At 59.9% G+C, this 27,491-nt stretch overlaps 2 protein-coding genes across 3 annotated transcripts; both read right to left on the bottom strand.

The window, feature by feature from the left end:
* Positions 1-48: 48 nt before the first annotated feature.
* On the bottom strand, positions 49-9,134 carry Ap2m1 (adaptor related protein complex 2 subunit mu 1). The gene is made up of 12 exons (XM_048347241.1): positions 8,981-9,134; positions 7,019-7,135; positions 5,110-5,375; positions 4,363-4,445; positions 4,009-4,014; positions 3,460-3,595; positions 3,222-3,363; positions 2,699-2,818; positions 2,456-2,589; positions 2,259-2,358; positions 1,773-1,884; positions 49-645 (listed from the first exon to the last, which is right to left on the bottom strand). Exons 2-12 carry the CDS (start codon positions 7,090-7,092, stop codon positions 511-513), a joined length of 1,308 nt encoding a protein of 435 aa, XP_048203198.1. The 5' UTR covers positions 7,093-7,135; positions 8,981-9,134; the 3' UTR covers positions 49-510.
* Positions 7,158-27,268, bottom strand: Dvl3 (dishevelled segment polarity protein 3). 2 transcript variants are annotated; one of them, XM_048347237.1, is made up of 17 exons: positions 26,804-27,267; positions 21,033-21,102; positions 20,404-20,525; positions 20,177-20,286; positions 19,888-20,023; positions 19,646-19,739; positions 19,400-19,469; positions 18,560-18,699; positions 18,355-18,431; positions 18,177-18,244; positions 17,886-18,035; positions 17,232-17,363; positions 16,882-17,049; positions 15,075-15,290; positions 12,502-12,976; positions 8,006-8,014; positions 7,158-7,709 (listed from the first exon to the last, which is right to left on the bottom strand). In XM_048347237.1, exons 1-15 carry the CDS (start codon positions 26,962-26,964, stop codon positions 12,510-12,512), a joined length of 2,181 nt encoding a protein of 726 aa, XP_048203194.1. In that variant the 5' UTR covers positions 26,965-27,267; the 3' UTR covers positions 7,158-7,709; positions 8,006-8,014; positions 12,502-12,509. The 2 variants fall into 2 exon arrangements, with proteins under 2 accessions (XP_048203194.1, XP_048203193.1); XM_048347236.1 differs by lacking the exons at positions 7,158-7,709; positions 8,006-8,014 and having other exon boundaries at positions 10,302-12,976; positions 26,804-27,268.
* Between the last annotated feature and the right edge of the window lie 223 nt (positions 27,269-27,491).

Below are 27,491 nucleotides of genomic sequence, written 5' to 3'. Positions count from 1 at the left end.
TCTTCCAGTTTCCCTCTCCCCCGTGGCTCCCCATCAACGCTCAGCCACCAACTTTGTTCTAGTTTATTGGGTTTATAACTGGACGAGTCACACGTGTACAAAATGAAGCTCACACTATCCCAAAGCAGGGAAGGGCCTGGAGGCGGGGGATCTGTTACTGGCCTTTGGGGAAGCTCCAAGGCGAGAGAGAGGCAGCCAACCCTGCCACTCCAGAGGAGCGGCGAGGGGGGAGAGGGGGGGAGGGGATGGGACTCCACCTGGCTTTGGTCACAGAACTCAGAGCCTGGCACTGGGCCAGGACAGATGGATGGAAGAGCAGGAGTCCAGGAAGCGGAGGGACTGCTCTACCAGTCTCACTTTCAATGTCGTTGGTCCAGACCTAGGCTCAGGGGCTGGCGCGAGGGGAAGGCAGCAAAGCAGTGGGGAGGAGACACTGATGTGTGGCGGCCAGGGGTAGCTAGACCTGGGGGAGGAGGCGGGTGGGGAGCTGGGCTAGTTGCCTGGTGGCAGCTAGCAGCGGGTTTCATAGATGCCGCTGCGGCCAATGTAGCGCACCCATTTGATGACATCGTGGTCGCTGTAGTTCAGCTTAGGCTCAAACACCTTCAAGTAGCGCACCTTGAGGCCAGAGGGGGCAAATGGCACCTGTAAGGAAGACAGAGCCAGTCGGGAATGGGGCTTCAGGGCAGCTCCCCTCTACCTCATGTTCTCCAAGTGTGTGAAGAACCAGGATTCTGAAAGGAGCTGGGGTAACAGGGAGTCCTCAGGGATGTTAGTAAAAGAAAGCATATGAAGCATAGCGACCATCTTGGGTCTGAAGTCAGGCCCCATGTGCAGTAACTTCAGCCAACTCCTCAGTAGGTGGCAACAGCCACAGAATTACTTTAGAGAAGTGCTTCCCTGCTCATATATGGACTTGAAACATAGGTGGAGAAAATTACAGGTCTAACAGGTATGAAGTAGTCAACTCATAGCTCTGTCTGAAAGGAAACTTGCTGGCTTACCTAGCACTCAAGCAGTCTAAATGTTTCTAAAGAAGAAATGGCCTAGTGGAAGAGTGCTTGCTTCCCATACATGAAGCCCTGGGTTTGATTCCTCAGTGCCACATAAAGAGAAAAAGCCAGAAGTGGCGCTGTGGCTCAGGTGGCAGAGTGCTAGCCTTGAGCAAAAAGAAGCCAGGGACAGTGCTCAGGCCGAGTCCAAGGCCCAGGACTGGCAAAAATAAACAAATAAATAGAAAGTCTCATGCAATTGTGTGCTCAGGCTGGCTTTGAACTGTGCTCCTCAGATCTTAGCTTCCTGAGTAGCTAGGACTATAAGCCATGAGCCAATAGTGTTCTATAAACAATTTATATTAAAGGAGTTGAAGGGCTGAATGCCAGGGCTCACACCTGTCATCCTAGCTACTCAGGAGGCTGAGATCTGACAACAGTGATTTGAAGCCAGCCCAGGCAGAAGTCCAAGAGACTCCTGTCTCCAATTATCTACCAAAACAGCCAGAAGTGGCACTGTGGCCCACGTGCTAGAGTGCCAGCCTTGAGCAAAAAAAAACCAGGGACAGTGTCCAGGCTTTGAGGTCAAGCCCCAGGACCAACATGGGGGGAAAAAAGGGAGGGGGGTTGAAGAGAGAAGCGCTAGGAATTAAAGCCATTTCCCTGCCTTCTAGGCTTCAGGTTCCTCATCTCTTAAGGTGCAGGGTTATGTGACTATCTCTTAGGTCTGTCCCAGCATACCCCGCCATGATGCTTAGAGTCTTCCTTTACCGTACGTACCTCAAAGTTCATGGAAATGGGGGGGTCGAGCCCATTTCTTCTTGTCATTGGTGGCAGAAGCTCAATCTCTGCACTGATCTGCGATTCCTTCATGCCAGCCATGCGCTTGATTCTGGGAACACAGGGAATAGGCACTTGGAGGTATTTCAGAGCAGGGTTGCACACTGTACGCTGGGAGGCAGGAGTGCCCAGGAGGGCGTGGGAGGACAGGGGACCTGGCCAGGACTCCGGGCGCCACCTGCTGTGGCACCTGGGTCTGCCACTCCTGCAGCGCTGAGGGCTGCGCTTGCTGCTTAGAGGGGTGAGCTAGCCTCGCTTTCAGACAGAGGGCAAGGAAGAGCAAGTGGGGAACGTTAAAGGCTCTTGAAGAACCCGGTCATTTTGGGGCCAAGCCCAAGTGCGGGCTCACAAACCAACGCACACGCACGGGGACAGCCCAAGCACCGCACGCCTCTCCCACGCCCGAGCCCCGAGGGGAAGACTCACTTCCACACAATGGCGTTCTCGCTGGCCTTGTACTTGGCCTTCCCCTTCATGCAGATTACCTGCACCCCGCTCGTGTTCAGCGGAGTGGGGATTCGCACCTAGAAACCACAGTGTCAGGGAACTGAGTTCCGTGACCCAAGCGAACTGCCTTTATTTCTACCAACAAGTTGTCCCTCCCCAAGTCTGCTGTCCTCACCTCAATCTTCTGGCCAGGAGTGAAGGCTTGAAGTTGGACTTGATGACCACCTTGACCTCCAGCTTGGTGCGCCCCACTTCCCGCACGAGAGGAATCACTCGGAAAGGAAGGATGATGTCCTTGGTGGTGCGATACCTTTGGGGATGGACACGGTTGGCCCTGCAGGGCTCGTCCTCGCCCCCCCCCCGCTCCCCCGCCCCCCCCCTCACGCGCAGCACCCCGGCCTGCGCACACCCAGCGGCACCTCATGAGCTCGAACTCTCCATCTGGCGGGATGAAGCTGATGCTGCGCTCGGAGTCGAACTTGCTGAGCCGCACACACTGGTGGAAGGTGCAGTCGTCGATGGCGATGGATTGCTTCCCACTGCAGACACGAGCAGACACGTTCTCACCGGTGCCGGAGGGGTAGGTGGCGGGCTGGGAGCCCCCCACTCCTAGCCCCTCGGGCTATGGAAGCTGCCACGAGGCAGCCTTTCGGGAAGGAAGTCTCTGTCCCGGGGTTCAGGATAAGATAGCTTTTCAAGGTCATCATCATCTTTGGAGATTGCGGCTATGGAGACCGGTGTTTTAGGCATGAGCGGAGACTGGGGGTAAGTACAGACCAAGCAGAGGAGCTTGCTAGGACAGTACACTCTCTCACCAGTGATGCTGAGAGCAACTAGCCAAGTGTATGCCCAGAAGGAGTTTTCAATCCCACTGGACACTTCAGAAGGCACCCCATGGAGCACGACTACTTCCTCTTTCCCCCGTTCTCCTGACGTAGGTACCTCTTGCTTGTTTCATCAGCTGTGCCTTTGCCCTGCTTTTCAATGACAATTTTGTCATTCATCCCAAACTTGCACTCGGGCATGCCACTCAGGTAGCTCTTCATCACCACCCGGCCTGACACGTGGGCGCTCAGGACCTGCCCTGGTGACAACACAGACAGAAGCAGCTGGGTCAGGCAGGCGGGCCCTGCTTCCTGCCCGGGCCCCGCCCGCCTTCAGCACGCGAGGCCTGCCTTACCCTGTGGGGACATGAGCAGGTTTACGCTCTCCAGCACATCCAGGAAGAGTTCGTTCCGGCGATACTTGATGCCTTCTCGTCGCCAGCCAATCTGCCCAGTCACTTGGCTGGTGATCTGGGATTGCTCTTCTTTTGTCTGGAGGAGGATCGAGACAGGCAGCAGTGGGCTCATCCATCCCCCCCCCCCCTTTTTTTTTTTTTGGCCAGTCCTGGGCCTTGGACTCAGGGCCTGAGCACTGTCCCTGGCTTCTTCCCGCTCAAGGCTAGCACTCTGCCACTTGAGCCACAGCGCCACTTCTGGCCGTTTTCTGTATATGTGGTGCTGGGGAATCAAACCTAGGGCCTCGTGTATCCGAGGCAGGCACTCTTGCCACTAGGCTATATCCCCAGCCCTCCATCCCCCCTTTCTATCACCCTGTCTCGCCCCACTCCATCCTCATCCCACCCAGCTCTGGTGTTCATCTTGGTCCCACCCTCCCCTGCAAGCCTCAGGGGAAGGACCTGGAGAAAACAGCCCACTGCACAAGTGGAACGCAAGGGAACGCTCACCTGGTGCTGGAGGCCACAGGGCCCACGGGGTTCCCACAGGGAGCAGCAGGAGAGGCAGTCAAGAAGGAAAAAAGGCAGGCTTAGGTTCCAAAGGAGAGGCCGTGTGCTCTTCCCTTGAGGAACACCAGCCTCCGTGCGGCCCCCAGCCCTTCCCCCCAGCGCAGAGGAAACTGCTCAAGCTGTATTTATGGTGAGAGATGTGCTGAGTTGGCCGCTCGTGGGATGGGAGGGCTACGAGGGCTACGCACAAGCCGGCAGCCGTGGCAGGAGGCTCAGGCTAGCACTTCCTGTCAAGGGCAGGCTCACGACGGCAGTCCGTCTTTACCCGGTCTGTGCTCTAGGCAGTTCCAATACCTGACTCTTGATGCCTTGCTGGGTGATAAAGGTTTTCAGGGCGCCTGTCTCCGAGTTCTGTGGATAGCCAAAGTCGAGGATCTCTGCAAGAGGAAGGGAACCATAAACTCCTGGATAAAACCCAAGGCTCCATCCTTCTACCTTTCCTCAGGCCTGGACGTGTCTGCCCAGCATAGCTCCTGCCCAGATTGCGGCAGGGGCTTATTACAATTTTGCAGCTTTTACTCTGTGATGTCAACTTCCTAAGAAAAGTCAAAATGTTGTTCTCAGAGAAATCACAAGAGAGGAAGGCACATGGCGAGTGAGAACTGAAGCCCTGAGCTCTAGTTTTCTTTAGAAAACAGATGTTGGGAAGGATAAAGGACCTAGAGAGGAACCAGGAAACAGTTCGCCCCAAGGGACTAGTACAACTTCCTTTCCCTGAAGCTCTGAAACAGCTGTTGAGATGAAAAGCGTAGGACTGTCACAGATCTAAGGCCCAAGTCACGAAAGTGAGAGGAAGCAAGCATACGGGAAGCTCAGGGACCAAGCCAAGTCAGGTTCCAGCCCTGGGAGACACCAACACGTTCCCACCCCCACTTGCTGGCCTATTTTCTGTGTTCCACTTCCGAGTGGCCTTCAGGTGTCGCCTGTGACTGGCCTTCCCAGGTGCAGGGAGATTCTAGGAACCAAAGCGCTGAGTGTGCTGAGACGCGGCTCGGTGCCCACTTCCAGGCCCCACCCCACCAGCCGCCAAGCCGTCCTCACCATCCAGCAGCTCGTAGATGAGCACAAAATTGTTCTTGATGTTTTCCTCACTGATCTTGCCAAAGTAGGCAGCCATTACGTCACACATCTTATAGAGGAACTCGAAGACCATGGCAGCATTGACATTCTGCTTGGTGACAGCTGCCAGCCAGATGTTAGAGCGCTTGACGTGGAAGAAGCTGGTGCGCGCGATGTTGGTGACAGGGCTGCGCACCTGCTGCCGCGCATGGATGACATTGACGCGGAAGGCATCCACTGCGTTCCTCCTGCGGGAAGGAAAGGGCACGCCGAAGCTGCTCAGCACCCTCCCCGGGTGGGAAGCAACCACAGATCCCAACGGCCCCACCCTCCACACTGCTCCAATCTGACGCTCACTGGAAACCACTAGGGTGGTTCCCCTCTTAGGGCTCCCAATGCAGACACTGAAGGACATGAGCTAGGCTGGTGTCTGAAGGCCACTGGAAATAGGGAAGTCAAGTAGCAATGATATGTGATAAGAGGGCAGACGTAACCTCAATGAAATGAAGTTCATCAAGGATAGAGACTCCCCCAAGCCTGGCCCCCACCTCCCAGCTATGCCATAGTGCCACCTTGCTAGCACCCCAGCCCAGGAGAGAAAGTCCCGGTGAACCCGCTGGGGGGCAAGCCACCTCCTTCGCAACTTGGACACAGGCAGCCTGACCTCAGAGAAGGCCCTCATCTACGGGGGGGAGAGAAATACCACGGAGCCATGGAGCTGTGCTGCCCATTCGTGTCCAGGATCCAAGTTTAGGGCAGTTCAGGGAATAAAAAAGGATGATGAAAAAACGATGGGGGCAGGGCCCGCCACCCACATGTACCTGGGTGGCAGCTTGATAGGCTGCTTACCTATTGCTACGGCAGCCAATGAGATGGGATGAGAGAAATGACGCCAGCAAGAAGAGGAAAGTGACAGCAACGAGAGAGAGGGTTAGACACACGACACACCAGGGAGGGCAGCATTCGCTAGGAGGTAGAAGCAGACAAGTCAGGCAAGAGGTGGAGGGCACAGCAAGACATGCAAAGGTGTGTGACCAGGCCGAGGCTTAGCCAGGTCCACCCAAGGCAGAAGGAGCCAGCCAAGTTCCAGAAGGCAAGGCACTGTCACACATCTAGCTTAGCCTCATTGCCAACCAATGGACAGACAGCCACAAAGGACAGGCCAAGCCAGCTCAGCCGCCGGGAGCCAAGGAGCTAGGGGCGCTCCCCGTCAGGCCCATTCTGTGACTAGGTATCCCAAGCTGTTTGAGGAAGAAAAACAGCACCGACTTGAGGAGCCTAATCGCATTAGGGCTGCTGAGGCTAGAACAGGTCTCGAAGTCATGAAAGAACCGTGGCATACAGGGCGGGGCGAGGAGCAGACAGACCGTGGGATTTCCCGGATCCAGGACATGGAGCTCTCTAGGTCCACTAGGATGGACCAGAAAGAGCATCGCTGACACTGCCCAGAGGAACTGAAAAGAGCTAAGTCAGCAGCGTCACTTCTGAGAAAGGGCGTGGAGGATTCAGCGGCCTGCAAAGGCCTCTAAGTGAATCCGGCGAAGGCCTGTCAATGTGAGAGGGGCATTGGGATCAAGACTCACATGGGTCAGTACCTCCAGCCCCGCACTTAATCATCTGCTGAGGCAGCGCTCCACCTACAAGGAGGAATCGACCTACCTAGGCAAAAGCAATCAGGCCCGTAACCAAGGAACACAGGAGACGGGAAGGGCAGGAGTTCCTAAAGCTGTGGGGCGATCATTCCGTAGGTCATTCTGCAAGTCTCACCTAGCAGCCAGCACACGGACTGCTAGGCCCACGCCAGCAGTCCCCATGGGAACCAGACTGAACTGCATGCCGGGCGGAGGGGCTGTGATGGTAGGGACACAGCCGGCTCGGTCAGGGGACTCACCCGATGTCATCTCGGTAGACCCGGGAGATAAGCACCTCCCCCTTGTGATTATAGATGAATAAGCCTCCAATCATGGCGGCAGCTCAGTCTCCTCGGCCCATCGCTCTGAGAACAGACCTAGGGCAGGCAGGGGCGGTTTAAGTGGAGACTTCAGAACCCCTGCCAAGGTCCCCTGTGGGGCTTTGCAGGTCACCCGTTTACTTTTCGTCCTGACTCAACACTCCAGAAGTGACCCTTCGGACCTCCTAGGCAAGCTCCTCTCCTGCCCGCCCCGCCCCCCCCCCCCCCCCCCCAGGCTCCAGTTCCTGTTTACCCCACACTGGAGGGGAGAAGGAATCGAGAGCCTCAGGGCTCAGGATCCTAAGGCCATTTTGACCCTCCTCCCTTCGGTGAGGCTGAGTCAGAACGGCCCCGCCCCCACCCCTCCAAGAGCGGAGCTCAGGCCCCCTCTGGTGTAGACTCAGGCTACAACCCATGAGTCACTGGGAAGGCAGGCTTGCCGGCGGTGCCAGGAATGGCGGTGGGAATTACTCCCGCTCGTCCAGGCCCGGGGGCCCTATAGGTACAAGCTTCAGAACGCCGTCTCTCAGGCTTCACTACCCTTCTAAGAAGGCACTAGGGCCCGGATCTCCAGAAGTCTCGCACATTCCAGGAGAGGGCGTGCAGGATGGGTTGAGGGGAGGGAAGGGAGGCCTCGGCCCCGACACAGACCCAGGAATGTGGCCTAAGCCAGCACACCTCTCCAGGCAGCCAGATAAGTAAGCAAAAGAGCAGAGTTCAAGAGAGGCTCCAGTGCTGGTAAACTACGCTTTGATGACCTAAGCTGTTTAGTACAGTGATTGCTGACCACCCCTCTTTCAAAGAGTCCTGGAGGGCAGTAAAAATTAGTGTGTTTGTCCAAGTTTATAAATTTAATAGGTCCTTCCGGTCAAAATTGACTCCAGACCCACAAACAACTCATTTCTGGACGGAATGCTCACAAGCAAGGGGGCAGGGTACGTCAGAATGCCTGGATCACCTAAATTAATTTTAGACTGCTCGAGAAAAGGTGTTAATCTGGCCCTAGATTTCCTGCATTCGCCACAGTATTAAAATTTCACGGGGAGGGGGGGGGTAGCTCAGCAGACTTTCCTAAGCTGGAAAATAAAGCCTTTCACGGTGAGGGCCACTGTCACGCAGACCCGTTAGAAATCCGAGTCCCAAAGAAGCTGGGAAAGGAAATGCAAAATGGAGGGAGAGCCCCGGGCAAACGACCAAGTCCACAGGTATCAAGAAGTAGGTGGGTCGGGGCCCCGGAACCAGAGCTGGGGCGCTGGACGGGAACAAAATGCTGAACGTCTGGCAGTAGCTGCGGGCCGCGTTGGGCCCCTGGCAGCCGCCGGAGCCGGCGGGGGCCCCTAAAGGGAAAGAGGATCCCCTGCGGCGAGGCTTTGCGGGGGAAAGACGTGGACCCGGCTGAGCATGGAGAAGGAGGGGGCGCTTCGCGGGTCCGGTGCAGAGGCGGGGGGGGGTGGGTGGCCAGCAAGGAGACATCTTGGGAGGAGTGGTGCCCGGGGGTGGGGGGCTGTCACGGCTCTGGGCCGGGCGGAGGGGGATCCGCGCCGCCTGGGACCTGTCACCACCCCACACCCGGCACGAGGGGGGGGGGTGTCCCGGTCCCGGGGGAGGCCCGGCGTCGAGGCGGAGGGGGATCGCCGCGAGGCGCCCCGGCGCTCCCCGCCCGTCTGCCCGGAGCGCCCGTCTCCCCGGAGCGCCCGGCGGGTGAGGCCCGGGAGGGCGTCGCTCTGCGCCCGCCCGGCAGCCGCGCCCAGGGCTCCCCCGCCCAGCCGTCAGCTCGCCGCCGGGGCCGCCGGCGGAGGCCGCTCCCGGCCTCGGAGCGGGGAAGGGCCCGGCTGGGGGGCAGGCAGGGCGGGCGCCCCGGGGCCTCCTCTCCCACCCGGCAAGGCCACAGCCCCGGCTCACCTGGCGTCCGCGGCCCACCGCCCGGCCGACCCGGCCGCTCTCCCGATCCCAAGATGTCCGCCCGCCCCCCGGCTCGTCCGCCCGCCCGGCCGGCCCGCTCGCCGCCTCGGCTTTCACTGCAATGCCGTGGCCCCGCCCCAGCCTCGGTGGCGCCTGCGCACCGGCCCGCGCCGACTACAAGTCCCATGAGACCCTGCGGCCTCTCCGCGGACAACTAGGAGAGCCCTAGGCTTAGGAGAACTACAACTCCCGACAGCCTTTGAGAGCTAGCCCCCGTCCTGGGGGGGGTGGGCTGGCGTGACCTTAGCACTCCCGGCCCGAAGTACACGCCCCCGCAGTCACTGTCCTCGCTGAGCATGTCGGGAAATGTAGTCTCTCGGGCCCCGATAGTTCAGAGCGTCTCAGGGAATTAGTTTGGGAAGTTGGGGAACGTTGAGATGCCGCAGGCTTTTCAGTTCCGGGGACCGGGGGCGGCTGTCCTCACTCGATGAGCTACCGCACAGACTGGAAGAACTGCTCGTGCTGAATTACTGCCTTTTAACGCGCCCTCTTATTGTCTCAGGATTGCAAGGGCGCAGATTAATTCCTGGAAGAAATCGGGTGAAACTTCTCTGGAATGTGTCCGTGCTCTCCTCAGCCACGTTCGCATGCGCCCTCTGGTACAAACAAATGTGTCTCAGAAAACAGGAGGAGGGCTGGGAATGGGGCCTACCATACATGAAGCCCTGGGTTCGATTCCTCAGCACCACATATACAGAAAACGGCCAGAAGCGGCGCTGTGGCTCAAGGGGCAGAGTGCTAGCCTTGAGCAAAAAGAAGCCAGGGACAGTGCTCAGGCCCTGAGTCCAAGCCCCAGGACTGGCAACAACAACAAAACCCACAAAACAACCCCAGAAAACAGTAGGTGTCCAAAAAAGAAAGAGCTGGACATGGGATACAAAATCCAAGCGTAGAGGAAGCGGCAGAGCCAAGCCTTGAACAGGTAACTGCACCTGACAGGTTCTTGCAGGATCTGAAGAAAATTTGTTGGCTCTTTTTTTTGCCTAGGAAGATGTTCTGCTTCTCCTCTGGGCAGGTCTCAGGACCATCGTGGAAGGAAGAGGAAAAAAGGAGGAGGCGAATCAATTTGGAACCTTCCTGTCCTTGGCAGCATCCTCCCAGAAGCCAGGCTGCAGCAGGATCTGGCTTTCCTCAAACTCTGGTCAGAGCCTGGCAGTATTAAGTGATCAAAGACAGATCCTGCGCATCCTTGAGCCCTGCCAAGGGTTTATATTCCAAACGTACCCAAAGGCTTGTCGATTTAAAGTAATAATGATAGTGATAATAATAATAATAGCTACCATTTATTGAGCACCTACTCCATTGTGTGCCAGGCACTGTGCTAGGCACTTTTCGTACAATATCTATTTTAAATCCTCACAACAACCCTGTGAGGTAGGTATTATTATCATCATTTTACATGAGAGGACTGAGGCTCGAGAGAGTTAAACGACTCCCCTATTACACAACCAAAAGTAGCGGGGCTGGAACTTAAACCCAGACCAACCTCACTCCAAACTCCATGCTCCGGTAAATTAGAGGCAAAGGGGAGAAAGGGCTAAATTCCAGAAAGACTGGATAGGGAGGATGTGATAGGCTGCCTAATAAGATATAGAAGGAATTTAAGCCCATAAATGTTTCTAGCTGGCAGGCCCGTGTAAGTGTAATGAAGGTCACAGGAAAGGGACTCAAGAACACACTTGGTTAGGACATAATTTCAGTCCATATGGACATGTCCATGGAGATGTCCAGTGGGTAAAAAAAAAAAAAAAAAAAGCAAATCTAAAGATTGAGAAAAGTTGGGGTTAGAGCTATATATTTGGGGGTCACCAGCATATCAGCAGCAATTGAGGACATCAGAGTAGATGGCACATTTTGGGGGATATAGAAAGAGAAGTGGACCAAAGATAGGCTGATGGAAGCACCAACACTGAAGGCGTGAACATAGTGGAGGAATTCTCAAGGCAGAGTCAGAGAGACACCCGGGAGATAGCCCTGTAGCAACGGCTAGAAGCCTTGGCCTGTGTTGGGGAACAAACCCTGAGGTTCCAGAAGGCCGGCAAGACTGAGTCCTATTTCCCACACAGCCCTTTGTTCGCGAAAACCCCTGCAAGTATTTGTTAAATTAATGAGTGCTAACATGGCCCCTATCTTAGTGTTACCCCAAGTTAAGGACTTGACCTCACTTTTTTGGGGGGGGGGCAGTAGTGGGGTCGAACCTCGGGGCTTTGCACTTGCTAGGCAGGCGCTCTACCACGTGAGCTGCCACGCCTCCAGTGGGCGGCACCTCATCCTGGACGAAGCAGTGCAAGCTCAGCAGTCTTAAAAAGTCCCAATCTGTCTAGGGTAGAGAAGATGGCAGAAAGTAACTGGAACTCTTGTCTAAAAGTCCCCGTGCCCCACTGCAGCTGGCCTGTGGGTTCCTGTGCTTGTTCTAGGATCCCAGGGTGAAAACAGGGCGGGGTGGGGGGTGGGGGGTGTAAAAGGATGGCCTGTCACCCGGAGAGTCCTTCGCCGAGCCCAGCCTCAGAGCCCTCCCATGGGCTTGATCCAGATGGGTGTTGGGGGTGTGCTGGAGGACGATGAGGAAATGAAGAGGGAGGTCAGGGGACCCGCCCCGCTAACCAGGGGGGGGGGACTCGGGAGGGTCCAGCCCTCTCCGCAGGGACCAGCCCTGAGGCTTCGCGTGAACTTGCATAGGCACCTGTGTGTACGTAGGTGTGTGTACGTGTGTGTGTTGGGGGGGGATGATGAGAACCTCCTCGGGGAGAGGAGGGCAGGGGGTCTCCTGCGTGGGTGGCTGGGGACACTGCGGTGGGGGTGGGGGGCCGGGCATCGCTGGGAAGCCCGAGGGGCTGCTGAATGAAGCCGGCTTCCCGGGCTCCTCAGAGGCTGGGCCTCCTTTTGCTGGGGGCTCACAGAAAGTCAAACAGCCCGAAATTCTTGGCTGCTCCAGGCCCAGGGTAAATTGGGGGGAGAAAAGAGAAAGAGAAGACACATTTCAGGCTGAGGGGCGGGAGGAGCCTGCTGGTTAGTAGGGTTAGGCTGGAAGGAGTCGGCACACGAGGCGGGGTGGAGCGGGGGACTCCGGGGAGCCCCCCAGCTTGACCGGGGTGAGGACAGGCGGGACGGTAGGTAGGTAGCACGGCGGGCTCCTGGAGGTGGCTGCGGCTGCGGGGCGCGGGCAGCGGGCGGGGGTCAGGGAGGGCGGACGGAGGGGCCGTTTTGGTGTCAGTAGTGGGGGACACGAGGGTGGCGCGCATGCTTGAGGGGGCTGCCCCGGGGCCACGCGGCGGGGTGGGGCCTGGGGGGGTGGGCACGCCCCCGGGGTCAGCTCCTGAAGTGTGGAAGGTGGGGGGCCCCGGCGGGCGGGGGGGGGGGGGGGGCGGATCGGAGGCCGCCCGCGCGCGCGGCTGGCTGGACTCGGCTCCGCGCGGTTCCCTTGGCGGTGGGGCGCGGGGGGCGGGCGGGGGGGCGGCCCCCCCTCCGCTCACATCACATCCACAAAGAACTCACTGGGGTTTCCCATGGCCATGCGGAAGGACTGTCTGCTGGCGGTCAGTTCGGGGGGCACGGAGGCCAGGTCGCGGCCCGGCGGGGCGCCCGGGGGCCCCGCGGCGGCGGGCGGGGCGGCGGGCGGCGGGGGCCCCAGCAGCACCGGGGCGCCGTAGAGCGGGGGCAGGCCGGGGGGCGGGAGGTGCGCGCGCAGGCCGCCAGCGGGGGGCGCGGGCGAGGCCGGGCCGCGGAGCAGGAGGCTGCGCTCGCTGGGCGTGGCGGGCGCCGAGCGCTCGCTGGCCGCGCGCTCCCGCGGGCCCCGCAGCCCCCCGCCGCCCCCGCCGCCCCGCGACGCGGGGTCCGACTCGCTGCCGCTGCCCCCCGACTTGGACTCGGCCGCCTTGGCGTCCTTCTCCTTGCGCCGGTCGCTGCCGCTGCGGTTGGAGCCGCTGCTCCGGCTGCCTGCGGGGGGGGGGGGGGGGGGGTGATGGTGGGGGCGGGGCCGGGTGGGCCCCCCATTCCCCCCGCCACCCCGATCCCCCCCGTCACCCCATTCCCCCCCCGCCACCCCGATCCCCCGCCACCCCGATCCCCCCGTCACCCCGATCCCCCCCGTCACCCCGATCCCCCCCCGCCACCCCGATCCCCCGTCACCCCATTCCCCCCCGCCACCCCGATCCCCCCGCCACCCCGATCCCCCGTCACCCCCGATCCCCCCCGTCACCCCGATCCCCCCCGCCACCCCGATCCCCCGTCACCCCATTCCCCCCCGCCACCCCGATCCCCCCGCCACCCCGATCCCCCGTCACCCCGATCCCCCGCCACCCCGATCCCCCGTCACCCCGATCCCCCGCCACCCCGATCCCCCCCGTCACCCCGATCCCCCGTCACCCCATTCCCCCCCGCCACCCCGATCCCCCCCGTCACCCCGATCCCCCGTCACCCCATTCCCCCCCGCCACCCCGATCCCCCCGCCACCCCGATCCCCCGTCACCCCGATCCCCCGCCACCCCGATCCCCCGTCACCCCGATCCCCCCCGTCACCCCGATCCCCCCCGTCACCCCGATCCCCCCCGATCCCCCCCCGCCACCCCGATCCCCCCCGTCACCCCATTCCCCCCCCGCCACCCCGATCCCCCGTCACCCCGATCCCCCCCGCCACCCCGATCCCCCGTCACCCCATTCCCCCCCGCCACCCCGATCCCCCCGCCACCCCGATCCCCCGTCACCCCGATCCCCCGCCACCCCGATCCCCCCCGTCACCCCGATCCCCCGTCACCCCATTCCCCCCCGCCACCCCGATCCCCCCCGTCACCCCGATCCCCCGTCACCCCATTCCCCCCCGCCACCCCGATCCCCCCACCACCCCGATCCCCCCGTCACCCCGATCCCCCGCCACCCCGATCCCCCGTCACCCCGATCCCCCCCGTCACCCCGATCCCCCCCGTCACCCCGATCCCCCCCGATCCCCCCCGCCACCCCGATCCCCCCCGTCACCCCATTCCCCCCGTCACCCCGATCCCCCGCCACCCCGATCCCCCCGCCACCCCGATCCCCCCCGTCACCCCATTCCCCCCCCGCCACCCCGATCCCCCCCGTCACCCCATTCCCCCCCCGTCACCCCGATCCCCCCGCCACCCCGATCCCCCCCGTCACCCCATTCCCCCCCCGTCACCCCGATCCCCCCCGATCCCCCCCGCCACCCCGATCCCCCCCCGTCACCCCGATCCCCCCGTCACCCCGATCCCCCCCGTCACCCCGATCCCCCCGCCACCCCGATCCCCCCCGTCACCCCATTCCCCCCCCGTCACCCCGATCCCCCCCGATCCCCCCCGCCACCCCGATCCCCCCCCGTCACCCCGATCCCCCCGTCACCCCGATCCCCCCCGTCACCCCGATCCCCCCGTCACCCCGATCCCCCCCGATCCCCCCCACCACCCCGATCCCCCCGTCACCCCATTCCCCCCCGTCACCCCGATCCCCCGCCACCCCGATCCCCCCGCCACCCCGATCCCCCCCGTCACCCCATTCCCCCCCCGCCACCCCGATCCCCCCCGTCACCCCATTCCCCCCCGTCACCCCGATCCCCCCGCCACCCCGATCCCCCCCGTCACCCCATTCCCCCCCCCGTCACCCCGATCCCCCCCGATCCCCCCCGCCACCCCGATCCCCCCCCGTCACCCCGACCCCCCCGTCACCCCGATCCCCCCCGTCACCCCGATCCCCCCGTCACCCCGATCCCCCCCGCCACCCCGATCCCCCCGCCACCCCGATCCCCCCCGTCACCCCGATCCCCCCCGTCACCCCGATCCCCCCCGATCCCCCCCGCCACCCCGATCCCCCCCCATCACCCCATTCTCCCCCCCGCCACCCCATTCCCCCCGTCACCCCGATCCCCCCCGTCACCCCGATCCCCCCCGTCACCCCATTCTCCCCCCGCCACCTCGATCCCCCCGTCACCCCGATACCCCCCGTCACCCCATTCCCCCGTCACCCCGATCCCCCCGTCACCCCGATCCCCCCTGATCCCCCCCCTGCCACCCCGATCCCCCCCCCTTACCTTCGCTGTGCTGACTGCTGGCGCTGCCCCCGCCGTAGCTGTAGCCCAGCTCCGGGAAGCCGGGGTGCGGGTTGTAGGGGTGCGGGGGCGGCGGGTACTGGTACGGGAAGGCCAGGGGCCACGGGGCGGCGCCCGGGTGCGGCAGGGGGGCCAGCGTGTCCTGGTCGGAGGCGCCGCTGGAGCCGTCGTGGTCGTGGAGGGACAGGTTGGCCATGTCTGCGGAGAGGGGAGGGGAGGCGGCGGAGTGGGCGAGGGAGGCGCTCCCGTCGGGGGCGGGGCGGGGCGGCCGCAGGAGTTGGGGTCCCCAGCCCATCCCCCTGAAGCCCCCGTCCGTCCGGACGGACGGGGGCGCCTTCTGCTTCCTGCTCGGGCCGCGAGGAGCAGCAGAAGCCCCCTTTTAGGGGGCAGGCTGGGGGGTTCACCTCGGCGCCTCCGGCCCTTTCTCACGCTGGTGATTCTGGCGGGGTCTCCTCCCCACCACCGACTTTGGGTTTCCCTTCACAGCCGGGATGACCGGGGCAGGGCACTCTCCGGTCCCCACCCGCCCCGTCGGCCGCCCTCAGGACAGCCGGGGCTGCAGTGCCCGGCTGTGGGCTGGGCAGGGACTTCGGAACCCTCCCCATCTCAGCCTCCCAAGTAACCGCGATTACAGGACCGCGCCATCCATTTCCTACTGCGGAAAACTCCTAGGCGGCCCCTTTCTCGTGGGTCTCCGCCGAGTGTGGGCCCAGGGAACAGGGAAGACTAAACTAGACAACCCCAGGTCGTGCCCGTCTCCGCTTCACGCAGCACAACCCTACAGAGACTGCACAGCGCCCCGCGGGAGGCGAAGTCCAGAGAACGGAAATGAGCATCTGGAGGGCAGCCTAAACGAGACGCACAACAGAAGCTAAGCCTCGCTTACTCCTCATCTTTCCAGATGAGATTTCAATTTGAAACCGTCAAGCTCTAAACTGCTATGTGTCTATCAGGACTCCATACCGGGAGCCAGGGACAGAACTGCGCTCGGCAGGATCAGCTATTCTAGAGCCTACGGCCTAATTAGTACAGCAAGTGAAGAGTGAGGCTCTGCGTGCTAGGAAGCACCACTGTCCAGACGGAAAGGTCCTTTGGGCAGAGGTGGCTGCTGGGAGCGGCCTTCTGCTCCCAGCACCGGCAGTGTGGTTCTTTTTGTGGTGCCATGTTGCTCTGTTCTGAGGAGTCCCATCCCAGGCTAAGGAGGAGGGAGAAGGAAAGGGTTCTGCAGTCTCCTGCTTAGTCGCTCTCACTTGCTTTGTCCTCTCTCAGTATCAAGTCAGAATTCCTTGGTGCATCTTGAAAAGTCCTCTGCCACCTGGTCGTCATGGAAGAGCCTATCCTCAGGGAGGGGAGGAAGACGTGGGAGAGTCTTGCCTGCCCCAGCATCCTGCCCTGGTGGAACATGCTTGGCTCATGGAGCTGGGGCAGGTCCTTCGCTTGAGTCTTACTGTGGCGCCCAAGAGCCAAGGAGGTGTGAAGCGCAAGACCTGCGCGGCCCAAAGGCCTGGACCCAAGGCCCAGCTCCTCTGCTTCTAGTAGAAACGTGGAGTGACTATTCCACACTGACAGACCTTCCTTTCCTTCGTTCATAAAGTGGACAGGACTGCATCCCTTGGGGGCAGGGCTGGAAGGACTGAATGAGATTTTTAAGATGATTCTTTAGGAAGTACTAGTCCTATGCCAGGCCCAACAGGAAGTTGCAGCGCTGGTGACAATGCTCCCCAGGTCTGCTGTCACACCCCTGGACACCTCCCCACCCCCAGCCGAGAAGGTGAGAGAGAGCACATACTGCCGCAGAGGTCGCCGAAGATGTAGTAGCACTGCTCGGAGAAGGTGATCTTGTTGACGGTGTGGCGGATGAAGCCCGCCTTCAGCAGGTTGCTGGCATACTTTCGGGCCTCCCGCCGGTCGGTGAAGCCTTCCACGTTGTGGTACAGCCAGTCCACCACATCTGAGCCTGGGGATAAGGCTGCCAGTTGACCGAGAGGCCCGCCTGATTTGGGGTCACTGGCCTCACAGACACTGAGACCGGGGCAAGTGCCAGCCCCAAAGAGTAGCCCATGGGAGTTCTGGGGTCCCTCTCTCCTGTCCCTGCCCCATCACCCACCCATCTTTTGTCCCACAATGGGGCCCTCTCACCGATGAAAGCGTTGGGAATTGTAATCTTGAGCCACATGCGGTCCCGGACCTCCAGGCCCGATTCAGGGGAGGCCATGGCTTTCACGATGGCAGCCATGTCACTGTGGGTGGACAAGTGGAAGTCATCTAGGCCTGGAGATGGGAGGCAAACATGAGGCAGAGAGAGGTTTGGAGTTGGATGTACAAGGCTTTTCCCACTCTATCACCCAGCAATTATCGGGCCAATTACTGGACAGATTACTAACCTCTGAAACACTCAGGTTTTCCCTTCCGTAAAAACTGGGATTTTACTATCTACCTTACGAGGATATATGAGGAAAATGAAGGTGGTGAGCACGGTGTAGGTGTGCGCGTTATGGCAATAGGAATGCAGAGCTTATTTCATGCTACCTACTGATGATGTTCCACTGCGAGCCTCTTATTAGACCCCCAGGAACCTGGGCATGCCTATCTTGACAGTGTAAGAGACAGGCTCTCTGGGGGCTACCTATAGAAGTTCAGAAGCAAGCCACGTTCAGGGAGGATCAGAGTGCCTACCGGGGCAGGCCTCGATGTGAGGAGCTGGACTGAATCGAGTCCCCTCTCGGCCCTTCCTGACGGTCCCTCCCACGTGGCCCCGGCTGGGGGGCCCAGGGGACCGGCTTAGACACTCACGCTCTGTGTCGGGGATGGAGCTGGTGATGGAGGAGCTGGTGGAGGTGATGGTGCTCAGGGAGGGGCTCATGCCGTAGGCAGGGAAGGTGCCCGTCATGGCGGCGGTATGGGAGACCCAGGCCGCAGGGTCGATGGGCCGGATGGGCTCACCTGCAAGGAGGAGGCGAGTCGTGGGACGCTCACCCTGCCCACTAGGGGGACTGGGGGGAGAGTGGGGGGCGGGGCAGGGAGGAAGGTCGTGGCTTTCGTGTGCCAAGCACCACGTTCAGAAGGAGCCCCACCGCTACTTACTCCTGGGCAACGTGAAACAGCCCCGTGGACTCGGGTCCCAGCACTTCGCTACCGTCAGGGTGATGGGCCTGAAACCGAGTGAGCACGGAGGTACAAAGGGCAGATGGAGCCCCTGGCCCGACAGCCGGCAGCGCGCACCCTGACCCCCCCCACCCCCGGCGCCCCAGCCCCTCCATACCCTGGTTTGTGGACGATCTCACGCAGCACACGCACGGCGTCGTCATTACTCATGTTCTCAAAGTTGATCTCGTTCACCTGGGAAGGAGGGCCGGCGAGGGGTCACGGGCGTCCCCGGGAGGGGGCGGGGGAAGCTGGGCCCGGGGGCGGGTCCTCCTCCAGAGGGCAGGGACTCCTCCCCCGGCGAGGTCAGGCGGCGGTACTACCTGCAGCAGCATATCTCCTGGCTCGATGCGTCCGTCGGCAGCCACGGCCCCGCCCTTCATGATGGAGCCGATGTAGATGCCTCCGTCGCCCCGCTCGTTGCTTTGGCCCACAATGGAGATGCCCAAGAAGTTATACTTTTCTACAGGGAGTGATTGAACACCTTGAGAGGGGCAAGGTTCCTGCCCAAATCCCCAGCCCCTTATTAGCAAAGGGTGGAAAGGGATAAGGACTGATGTTGACCGAACCTTCCCTGTGTACAGTGTACTTAAACATGCTTTTATTTAATCCCCACTGGCTGTGCGATGGGGACTCCGAGGTCTCGTTTTACAGAAGAGACAACTGAAGGTTGGTGAGTTTAAGTGGCTTTTCTAAGCCAGTAAGTGGCAGAGTCAGGATTCAAGTTGAGATTTCATTTTCCAAGTGGGCTGTTTTTATTCGCAGCTATTGGCTATGGAGTTCCTAGGGCACAGATCAGAGAGCAAGGATGCAACGGCTAAACACCGGAAGGGCAAACACTCAGGAATCGGTTCCTCTACGAAGTCCTCTGTGGTGCCGTTTTCTGCTTCTACGACTCTCTCTGCTCATCTGTTATAGCCCTGACCGTAAGCTGCTGAAGTGATCAGTTTCTACAGCAGTACGTATTTGTAAAAAGAGCTCTGTTTGAGGATAGGGAACAGGCCTTCCCCTTTTCTCATTCCCCACAGTTCTGGGAGTGAAACCAAGACCTTGTGCTCTACAACTGAGCTACATCCCCAGACCCAGAGAACATGCCCCTCGTGCCGGTCCAGGGTCCGTCACATAGCAGGTGCTCACGAATGTCTTTCTCCATCCAGACTCACCCATGTTGAGGGTAACGGTGATGATGTTGAGAGACATGGTGGAGTCCGTGATGCTGCTGAAGGAGGAGGACTGGAAGAGACGGGGTTCTGAGCGGCGCCGGAGGGGTGGTGGGAAGTCGCGGCTCCCACCAGCGGCGGCAGCCTCCCCCCCTCCCACCCCGTGAAGGGAAGCACCCCGAGGAAGGGCGGGCGAGCTGTGGCCCGGTCCCCACCCCCCACCCTCAGCAAGCGTCCCCGGCCCCATACCCGCTCGATCCGGGAGACCTTCTGCTTCCGCCGCCGCCGCTTGTGTCTTCTCATCAGGCGAGAGGCACTGCTCTGCTCGGTGGAGCTGCTGAACCTGGGGGAGGGGGGGCCCACAGTCGTATCCCACCAGGCCGGCCCAACCCCGCTCCTCCGGGAGAGGCCCGGCGGAGCCCACGGCCCTCCCAGGGGTACCAGAGCCTGGGGCTTCAGAGCTCCCGCGGGCCACGCCACCCCACACCCACCTGCTGGTGGAATCGTCCTCATCTGAGTCGAAGAAGCTGGTGGTCTCCAGCTCGCTGCTCATCAGCGTGGATGAGCTGTCGTAGCCGCCGGGCTCTCGCCGCCGCTCGGCCTTGGCCGTTCCGTTCAGCCGGGTTGCTGTAGGGGAGGGAGGCAGCTGGGTTCACACAGGGCCCAGTGCTGGGGAGAAGGGAGGAGAGAGAGACAGGCCGAGCCAGAGCTTAGGAAGTAGGGCAAAGAGTGGGGAGCTGACTGGAGGCTGCGGGAAGGGGCAGGGGTGGAGAGTCACACCGTGTTCGGGGCCATCCCTCCTGCGTGGCCGCTCTCGCTGGGCAGACACCAAGGAGTCCGTCTCCGTGTCATTGTCCAGGTTCTCCTGGCTGCCCCCGCCAGCATGAGGGCTGCGGGGAAGAGAAGACTTGGTAGCAGGAGACAGGCTGGGGACTCCCTCGCGAGTCCAGGCCTGAGCTGACCTAGCCCTCTCCTTAGGGCCCTCCCCACCCCGGGGTCACACGTACTGGAAGGAGGGGGGCCGAGAGTCCCCGATGCCTCCGGTGCGCTCCACAGGCGGTGGCAGCTCTGACGGGTTGTCGGCACAGAAGGGGGCTGGCTCCGGGTGGGAGCCCTCGGCCGACACCAGCTGAGGGGGAGAAACGGGGGGCTACTGTGGTCATGGACGCAACCAAGTGAATGGACTTAATGGCTTCTCGTGGGACACAGCGGCAGGAGAATGAGTCAGGGAGGAGCAAGGGCGGCTGCCCAGGCTGGGCGAGGGGTGGCAGGCGGGGGTTGGTGAGGTGGAACGGGGCAGAGGCGGAGGGCCCACAGCCTCAGGCAGCGTCCACCAGGTGACAGCAGATGTCTCCTTGGGCATAGGAGACAACTTTATCTCGGCTATGTGTTTCTGTCTCCTCCTGCCCCTGTGCCCACCATTCTCCCGCTTTTCATTAAAGGCGGAAGAATCTGAGGTGAGAAATGGAAATGATAACGGAATTACCAATGCATGAGAACACTGAAGGGAGAGTCAGATGGGGAAGCATGCTGGTGGTGACCAGCCCTTCCCCCCCACCTCCCCAGCAATGCCTCCCTCCCTCTAGCCAGCAAGGGGACACAGCTGGATGAAGGGCGAAGGGCGAGGGCTCCTTACCCAAGACACCACCCGGCCATTGAAGCAGGGGAGCTTAGCATTGTCATCCGAGATCTCCTCCTTCACCACACTGCGAGGGAAAGGGGGCGTCAGAGACCTTTCAGCCGTGAAAAGGAGGAGCCTCATAACCCCAGGAGCTAGCACAAAACTGCTGAAAGGGGAGCAAAGGCGGTAACCCAGGGACAGCTTGTTAGCACCATCAGAAAAGCCACCAACCCAGGCTGGGCACTGGTGGCTCACGCCTGTCATCCTAGCTACTCAAGAAGCTGAGATCTGAGGATCAAGGCTCAAAGCCAGCCCAGGCAGGAAAGTCCACGAGACTCTTACCTCCAATTAATCACCAGAAAACCAGAAGTAGAGCTGTGGCTCAAAGTTGTAGAGTGTTAGCCTTGAACCAAAACTCTCAGGGATAGTGCCAGGCCCTGAGCTCAAGCCCCATGACTGATTAAAAAAAAAAAAGTGAGATACTGACTGGCCCTGTGTTGGCCAGGTGCCTTCTGCAGCATCCTTTCAGTTATTAAGTGATTATAAGTTACAACCAACACGTTACCACTTCCCATCCCATGCCCCAGAACCTCCTGAGTGCTTTGCCCAGCCCGATGTGACTTTCCTGGGCTGAACTTGCGCTTTCCCCTGACCTCCAAACTGACCAAAGGCACACAATTATTACTGTCCTTCACTTCGTAGCTAGGAATCCTAACACTGTTCTGGAAGAGGTGGACAAGGAGTTTAAGGAAATTGTCAAGAAAGGCACTTATTGAACACGTGCATCATGGTAATGAGTTAAGTGCTGGTGGCTCACACCTAGCTATTCAGGAGTCTGGGGCCTGAGAATCGAGGTTTACAATCAGCCTGTGCCAGGTGCTGGTGGCTCACACTTATAATCCTAGCTACTCAGAAGGCTGAGATCTGAGGATCAAGGTTGAAAGCTAGCCTGAGCAGAAAAAGTCCATGAGATTCTTATCTCCAATTAGCCACCTAAAAGCCAGAAGTGGTGCTCTTGCCTCAACTGGTAAAGCGTTGGCATTGAGCAAAAAAGTACAGGGATTGCACCCAGGCCCTGAGTTCAAGCCCCAGCACTGGTGCGCACACACACACACACACACACACACACACACAGAGATAATTAACAGTAACAATTGCTTTCATTCATTGAGCATCCATTATGAGCCATGTTACACTATGCTAAGCACTTTACTTAATGCTCACAATTCAACAAAGTAGGGACGGACAAGGAAACGAAGTTCAACAGATTCAGTAATTCAACCAAACTCATACTATTAGTGAGCAGAGTTGGCATTTGAATCCTGGTCAGTCTATATTCTTACCTATTATACCATCTTAAGTCCTTTATAGTTAGAATGTATCTTCTCAGCAGCACTAGGTAAACAATAAGATCCTCACATTTCATGAATAAGCAAATGACATTAAGTAACTTGTCCAACCAGGTCATAAAGCAGGTAGATGTCAGAGCTAGAACGTAGGCCAGGCTCACCTGATTCCCATATTGTTTCCAGTGTGTGTCACATTCTTTCCTGCACAAGGCAGAGGTAACTTGGGTCTGTGAAGAGGGTGGGTGGCAGGTGGTGGTGGTAAAAGCCCACAGTGATACAGGGCACGCAGGATGTGCGACTGTGGTACGCAGTTTGGCCGGGGGAATTAGTGACGTAACAAGTCCGATACTGGCTAGTGTTTGGGCCCAGGGAAAAGAAAAGTTTGAGGATTGTCAGGCTGTCAAACATCCCAGGGGTACAAAGCTGGGTAGGAGGCTGACCCATGCATAGAGTTCAGAGCAGAGGGAAGGCAGCGGGAGGAGGCTGGGAAGCCTAGTCCTCCCTCATTCTTCCAGCTGCCTCCACTGAGGTGGGAATGTGCTTGGCTCCTTGGGGTGCTCACATTCTTGGACTCACAGCCAAGTTCCCAGGCCAAGCCAGCCTTCCTCCCTCCCATCCAGCTCTGGCTCCCACCACTGCCACTCCCATAGCCATCCCAAGAAAACAGCCTCACTTACCTTCTCAGGCTCACGACGGCAGAGCACTGAAGGGCAAGAGCAGGAGAAGGGAGAAGAGGGGACAGGACCTGCAGCTGGTCTAGCGTCCCAAGCTTACAGCCCCGTCTGGGAGCCTGGGCTAGGCCTTGAGAGGGCCTCTCTGGGGTAAGCAACTGCTGCCGGGTGACCTCCGCCCCCCACCTCCCTGAGCGCGCCTCGCCGGGCTGCCTCGCTCCACAGATGTTTCCTCTCTTTCTGGGGATCACTGACAGGTCACCAAGGCTCTGGCGACTCACAGTGATCAGCTGATCTTCAGCTGCCTTTGGGGGACCTCAGAAAGGCTGTACCCTTCTATCGTACAGTCCAATGGCTTAGAGTTCCATAGCACTCACTCTTTTTTCTTTTTTGCTGGTCCTGGGGCTTGAACTCAGGGTCTGGGCGCTGTCTGTGAGCCTCTCTGTGCTCAAGGCTAGTGCTCTACCACTTGAACCACAATACCACTTCTGTCTTTTTCTGTTTATGTGGCACTGAGCCCAGGGCTTCCTGCGTGCTAGGCAAGCGCTCTACCGCTAAGCCACATTCCCAGTTTCAGCACTCACTTTTTCTCATTCCAAGTGGAATCAGACAAATGGGGGTTCAAATTCCAATTCTCCCACTTATTAGCCATCCTATCCTAAAGAAAATCTTAGCTTTTCTAAGACTTTGTCTCACCCTGGTAAATGGGATCCTTAAATGCCTAACATGGTCTAAACACACAACAAACGCGAGCTACTCTCCGCTTCCAGTGGGATCCACACTCCAACTAGGAAGTTAGAAACTAGTAAGTTTCTAAAAGCAGGAACAAACGTTCTGCTGGACAATCATCATTCATTCAGTTAAAAAGCTCCTGCAGAGAATCCTGGGAGTTTTAGGTCTTACTGTGGGATGAGGGTTTCATGACGTGTCCAGCCTGGAGACTGCCTTGTTCTCAGAGCCTACTAGACCTTGGAGGTTTATTCCAAGTGGTAAGGTTAGAGCAGCAGATGTGTTCAGTTGCTGAGTGTTACTTAGGCCTAAGAACTGCAAAGATAGAGGAGAAAGTGCCTATGAGGGAGGCTCTCATGGAAAAGCTTGACTCTAAGGATGGGAGAATTTGGATCTGCCGGAAGGAAGGAATGCTCCGGGTAGATGGCCCAGAGGCAGACAGTGTGTGACATGAAGAAGGAGCAACACAGTGACTGCACTTGCCACTTGTCCCACAACTTAAGCCTAGACTAGCGGTGAGGACCTTGTTCCACCTATGATCTCTCTGAAAATTTTGGGCTGGGCCTATCCTGAACTTATCAGATACTTCTGGAGTCCAGATGGGAATTGGGAAGTCCTCAGAAGGTGAGCGTGGAGTAGAGAGACTGGCAGGACAGCAGCCTTCCTTCTCTGACACTCTTTCCCTCCACTCAGCAGAGGTCCCTGGCCAAGGCTCTGCCAGTGGCAGCCCTATTACTTTCTTTACTAAGGTTTACTATCTTCCTGTACATGAGCATCTGTAAAAATGGTGATGTACACAGTACTCCTCCCTGCACAACTCTCTCTCTCTCTTTCATATACACATGCACACACCCCTACAACTAGGTGATTAAGGCTTTAGATTCTGAAGCCATACTCTTGATGTTGAACCAAGCTTTGTGACTTGCTCGCTGTGTGATTTGGGGTAAGTTATTTAAGATTCCTGCTTTCTAGATGCCTCATTGCAAAGTGAGATACTACCGTGTATTTCACAGAGTGAGGAGGAGGATTTGGTAAGTCAAGGTGTGCTAAGCATCTAAATTACTGGAAGAGTGTAAGCACCATAAAAGAGGGTTGTAAAAACAAGTGAATTATACTATGTACCTAGTCCCCCATGAGTCCTCTGTGACAGGTTAGCCCTACCAAGTCTCTTCATCTGTCCTTCTGGGGACAAATACAATCAATCGATTTCTTCTGCTACATTTTCAGCACTGTCCTCAGTCCTGTTAGACTAGCCAACACTAACAGTTTATAAAAAGGTGCTTCAATTACCATTGTTGTATGCAAGATGGCTTCAAATGGCACATGATAAATGTTGCTTAGTATAATATTTATTTGTGACACATTTTAAAAAGAAACAAATAGAAAATCAGACACATAGTTGATTTCATTAGTCCAGTCAAGCGGGTGCGGGGGGGGGGGTAATGACTCGACTGGCAGTAGAAATCTACTAAAAGTAGATTTAAGGAAAAGAATTAAGCAAACAGTGAGCGGATCTAGCGGCCCCTCTTTGGGCTGTGGTTAGACCTGACTCCACAGCAGCCTAGGCAGAGTGGGTGGCAGCCCACTCCTGCTTGGGAGGTAGGGACGGGGGAGGAGTGGAGGCCTAAGCCCATGCTAGTCTTCCAGGCGTCTGGCCCCAGCACACTGAAGGCTGGGCTGATTGTCTCCCATTCCACATCCTGCAGTATCCACCCCTTCCACGCCAGGCCCTCTTCAGAATCTTCTACTCAAGCCTATCTGCCTCCAGCCTGAAGCCAGACAAGCACCACCACACCGAGTTCTCCTCACTCCCCGCTAGAAACAACCCAACAGTTCTCCCTACCGGATAAGTAAAAAGTACTTAACCTCTGTCCTGTCTCTCAGTCTGTCTCCATGGAGCTAGCAAGGCCAAGCCTGGGGACAGAAGCCAGAATGATGAACACTGGGGAGAAGAAGGTCTCTCCCTGGTTCTGGGGCCTCAGCTGAAGAAAGCAGTACAGGCCTCCAGCTAGGGCTGAGGAGGGCCTTTAGGCCTGGAGGGCCCAATGAGGCCTTCCGTGGCTTTCACGCCCAGCGCCCAGATCCTGGGGGGCAGGCTACTGTGGGGGGCCTCCCCCAGTCCCTTGGGAGGGGTGTGTGTGTGTGTGTGTGTGTGTGTGTGTGAGAGAGAGAGAGAGAGAGAGAGAGAGAGAGAGAGAGAGAGAGAGAGAGAGCCAGGCTCCCCCTCCTAGACCAGCTGCTACAGAACCTTCCAGCTCCAACATTCCAACCTCTCTTAAAGGGCCAGTGTCAGCTTTCAAACTCTGTCCGTGGCCCTTCAGCTGGGTTATGGGAGACCTGGCAGAGACGGGAAGATGGAGACCACCAAGAGACTCTTCTCAGCCCTCCCTCCCGGCTTAGGCTCTGAGGCCTTTCCTAACGCCAGCACCGATCACCGTCGGTAGGAACACAGCCCCCAATTTCGAGGGGGCCTGAGCACCCGGGTTAGTGAGGGCTCCTCGGGGTGAGGCCCTGGGCTCCCTTGACAACATCCTAATCGGCCCGCAGGGAAGGAAGAGCGGAGCCGGTGCCACAAACATCAGGACAGCACAGCCCGGCGTGGGGCGCCCCCCACCTCCCCCCCCCCCGAGTTCAAAGTCCCACAGCACAGCCGCAGATGCGGGGGTTACTCCAAACACGGCTCTGTGTGGCCGAGCTGAATAGCCGGGGAAGGGAGGCCGGGTGCCCAACACCCCAGGGCCTAGGCTAAGGGCTGGGGGGCACCGGCACTGGACTCGGTACAGCGAGTGCCTCGGCGGCCACTGGGAGGGACGGGGTGGGGTGGGGGGGGCTGACTGGCAGACGGGCACTGTGATGGCTCTGGGGGCGTCGGACGTCCCTCGACTACGGGAGACCAGACCTCCCCGCCCCCCCCCCCCGGGTCTCCAGAGGGGCCGGGGCTCCAGCTCCGCCGCCGCCGGCCCCGGGAGGCCCGGGGGGGCCGGGGCTGCCCGGGGGCGGGGCGGGGCGGGGCGGGGCCCGGCGGGGGCCTCCTCACCCGAAGTCGTCGTCCATAGACTTGAAGAAGAACTTGTAGCTGGGTCGCTGCAGGACGCCCTTAAAGTCCGCCAGGGTGACGCGCTCGGCGGGCAGGGGCAGCTTCACCAGGTACGGCGTCTCCTGCCCGTCCAGGTGGTAGATGATCTTGGTCTCCCCCATGGCTCCGGCCTCGGGCCCAGCGGCCCCCGCGCGCGGCCTGCTCCGCCCGCCGGGCCGGGCCGGGCCGGGCCGGGCCTCACGGGTGGCGGCGGCGGCGGCGGCGGCCGGCGCCCGCGCTCGGTGCGGCCCAGCAGCTGCTCAGGGCCGCTCGGCGGCCGGCCGCGGCGCCAGCTCCCTTGTTCTCCGGCCGCTCCCGGGTCCCAGCGCCGCCTGCCGCCGCCGCTTCCGCTCCCCTCGCGCCGGGGCTGGGCTGGCGACCGCGACTCTTCCGGTGGCCGCGGCCCTCCCGGCGCTGGGATGCCGCCGGGCCTGCTCCCCGCCCCCGGCCCCGCCCCCCGGCCGCGGGCCCCGCCCCCCCGAGCGCCGGCCCCGCCCCCGGGCCCCGGCCCCGCCCCCCGGCGCGGCTCCGCGCTGGCCCCGCGACTGAGGGCCGGGCCTCGGGGCTGGGTCCGCCCGCGGGGCGGCGGGGCGGCGGGGCCGGAGCCGGGGCGGCGGCGCTCTCGCCTAAGCCGCCGCGGTTCCGGGCC

This window comes from Perognathus longimembris, chromosome 5, assembly GCF_023159225.1.
Source record: "Perognathus longimembris pacificus isolate PPM17 chromosome 5, ASM2315922v1, whole genome shotgun sequence".
Lineage (NCBI taxonomy): Eukaryota > Metazoa > Chordata > Mammalia > Rodentia > Heteromyidae > Perognathus > Perognathus longimembris.
This window is presented reverse-complemented; position numbering and strand designations above follow the sequence as displayed.

Coding starts and splice junctions, on each gene's coding strand:
- Ap2m1 (XM_048347241.1), bottom strand. CDS start 7,092: ATGATTGGAGGCTTATTCATCTATAATCACAAGGGGGAGGTGCTTATC. Junction 2,819..3,221: donor GCTGATGAAACAAGCAAGAG/GTACCTACGTCA, acceptor TCGTGTCTGCAG/TGGGAAGCAATCCATCGCCA. Junction 2,359..2,455: donor ACTCCTGGCCAGAAGATTGA/GGTGAGGACAGC, acceptor ACTGTGGTTTCT/AGGTGCGAATCCCCACTCCG.
- Dvl3 (XM_048347236.1), bottom strand. CDS start 26,964: ATGGGGGAGACCAAGATCATCTACCACCTGGACGGGCAGGAGACGCCG. Junction 19,740..19,887: donor GAGGACGATTCCACCAGCAG/GTGGGTGTGGGG, acceptor CCCCTCCCCCAG/GTTCAGCAGCTCCACCGAGC. Junction 15,291..16,881: donor CTTCGGCGACCTCTGCGGCA/GTATGTGCTCTC, acceptor CCCTCTCCGCAG/ACATGGCCAACCTGTCCCTC.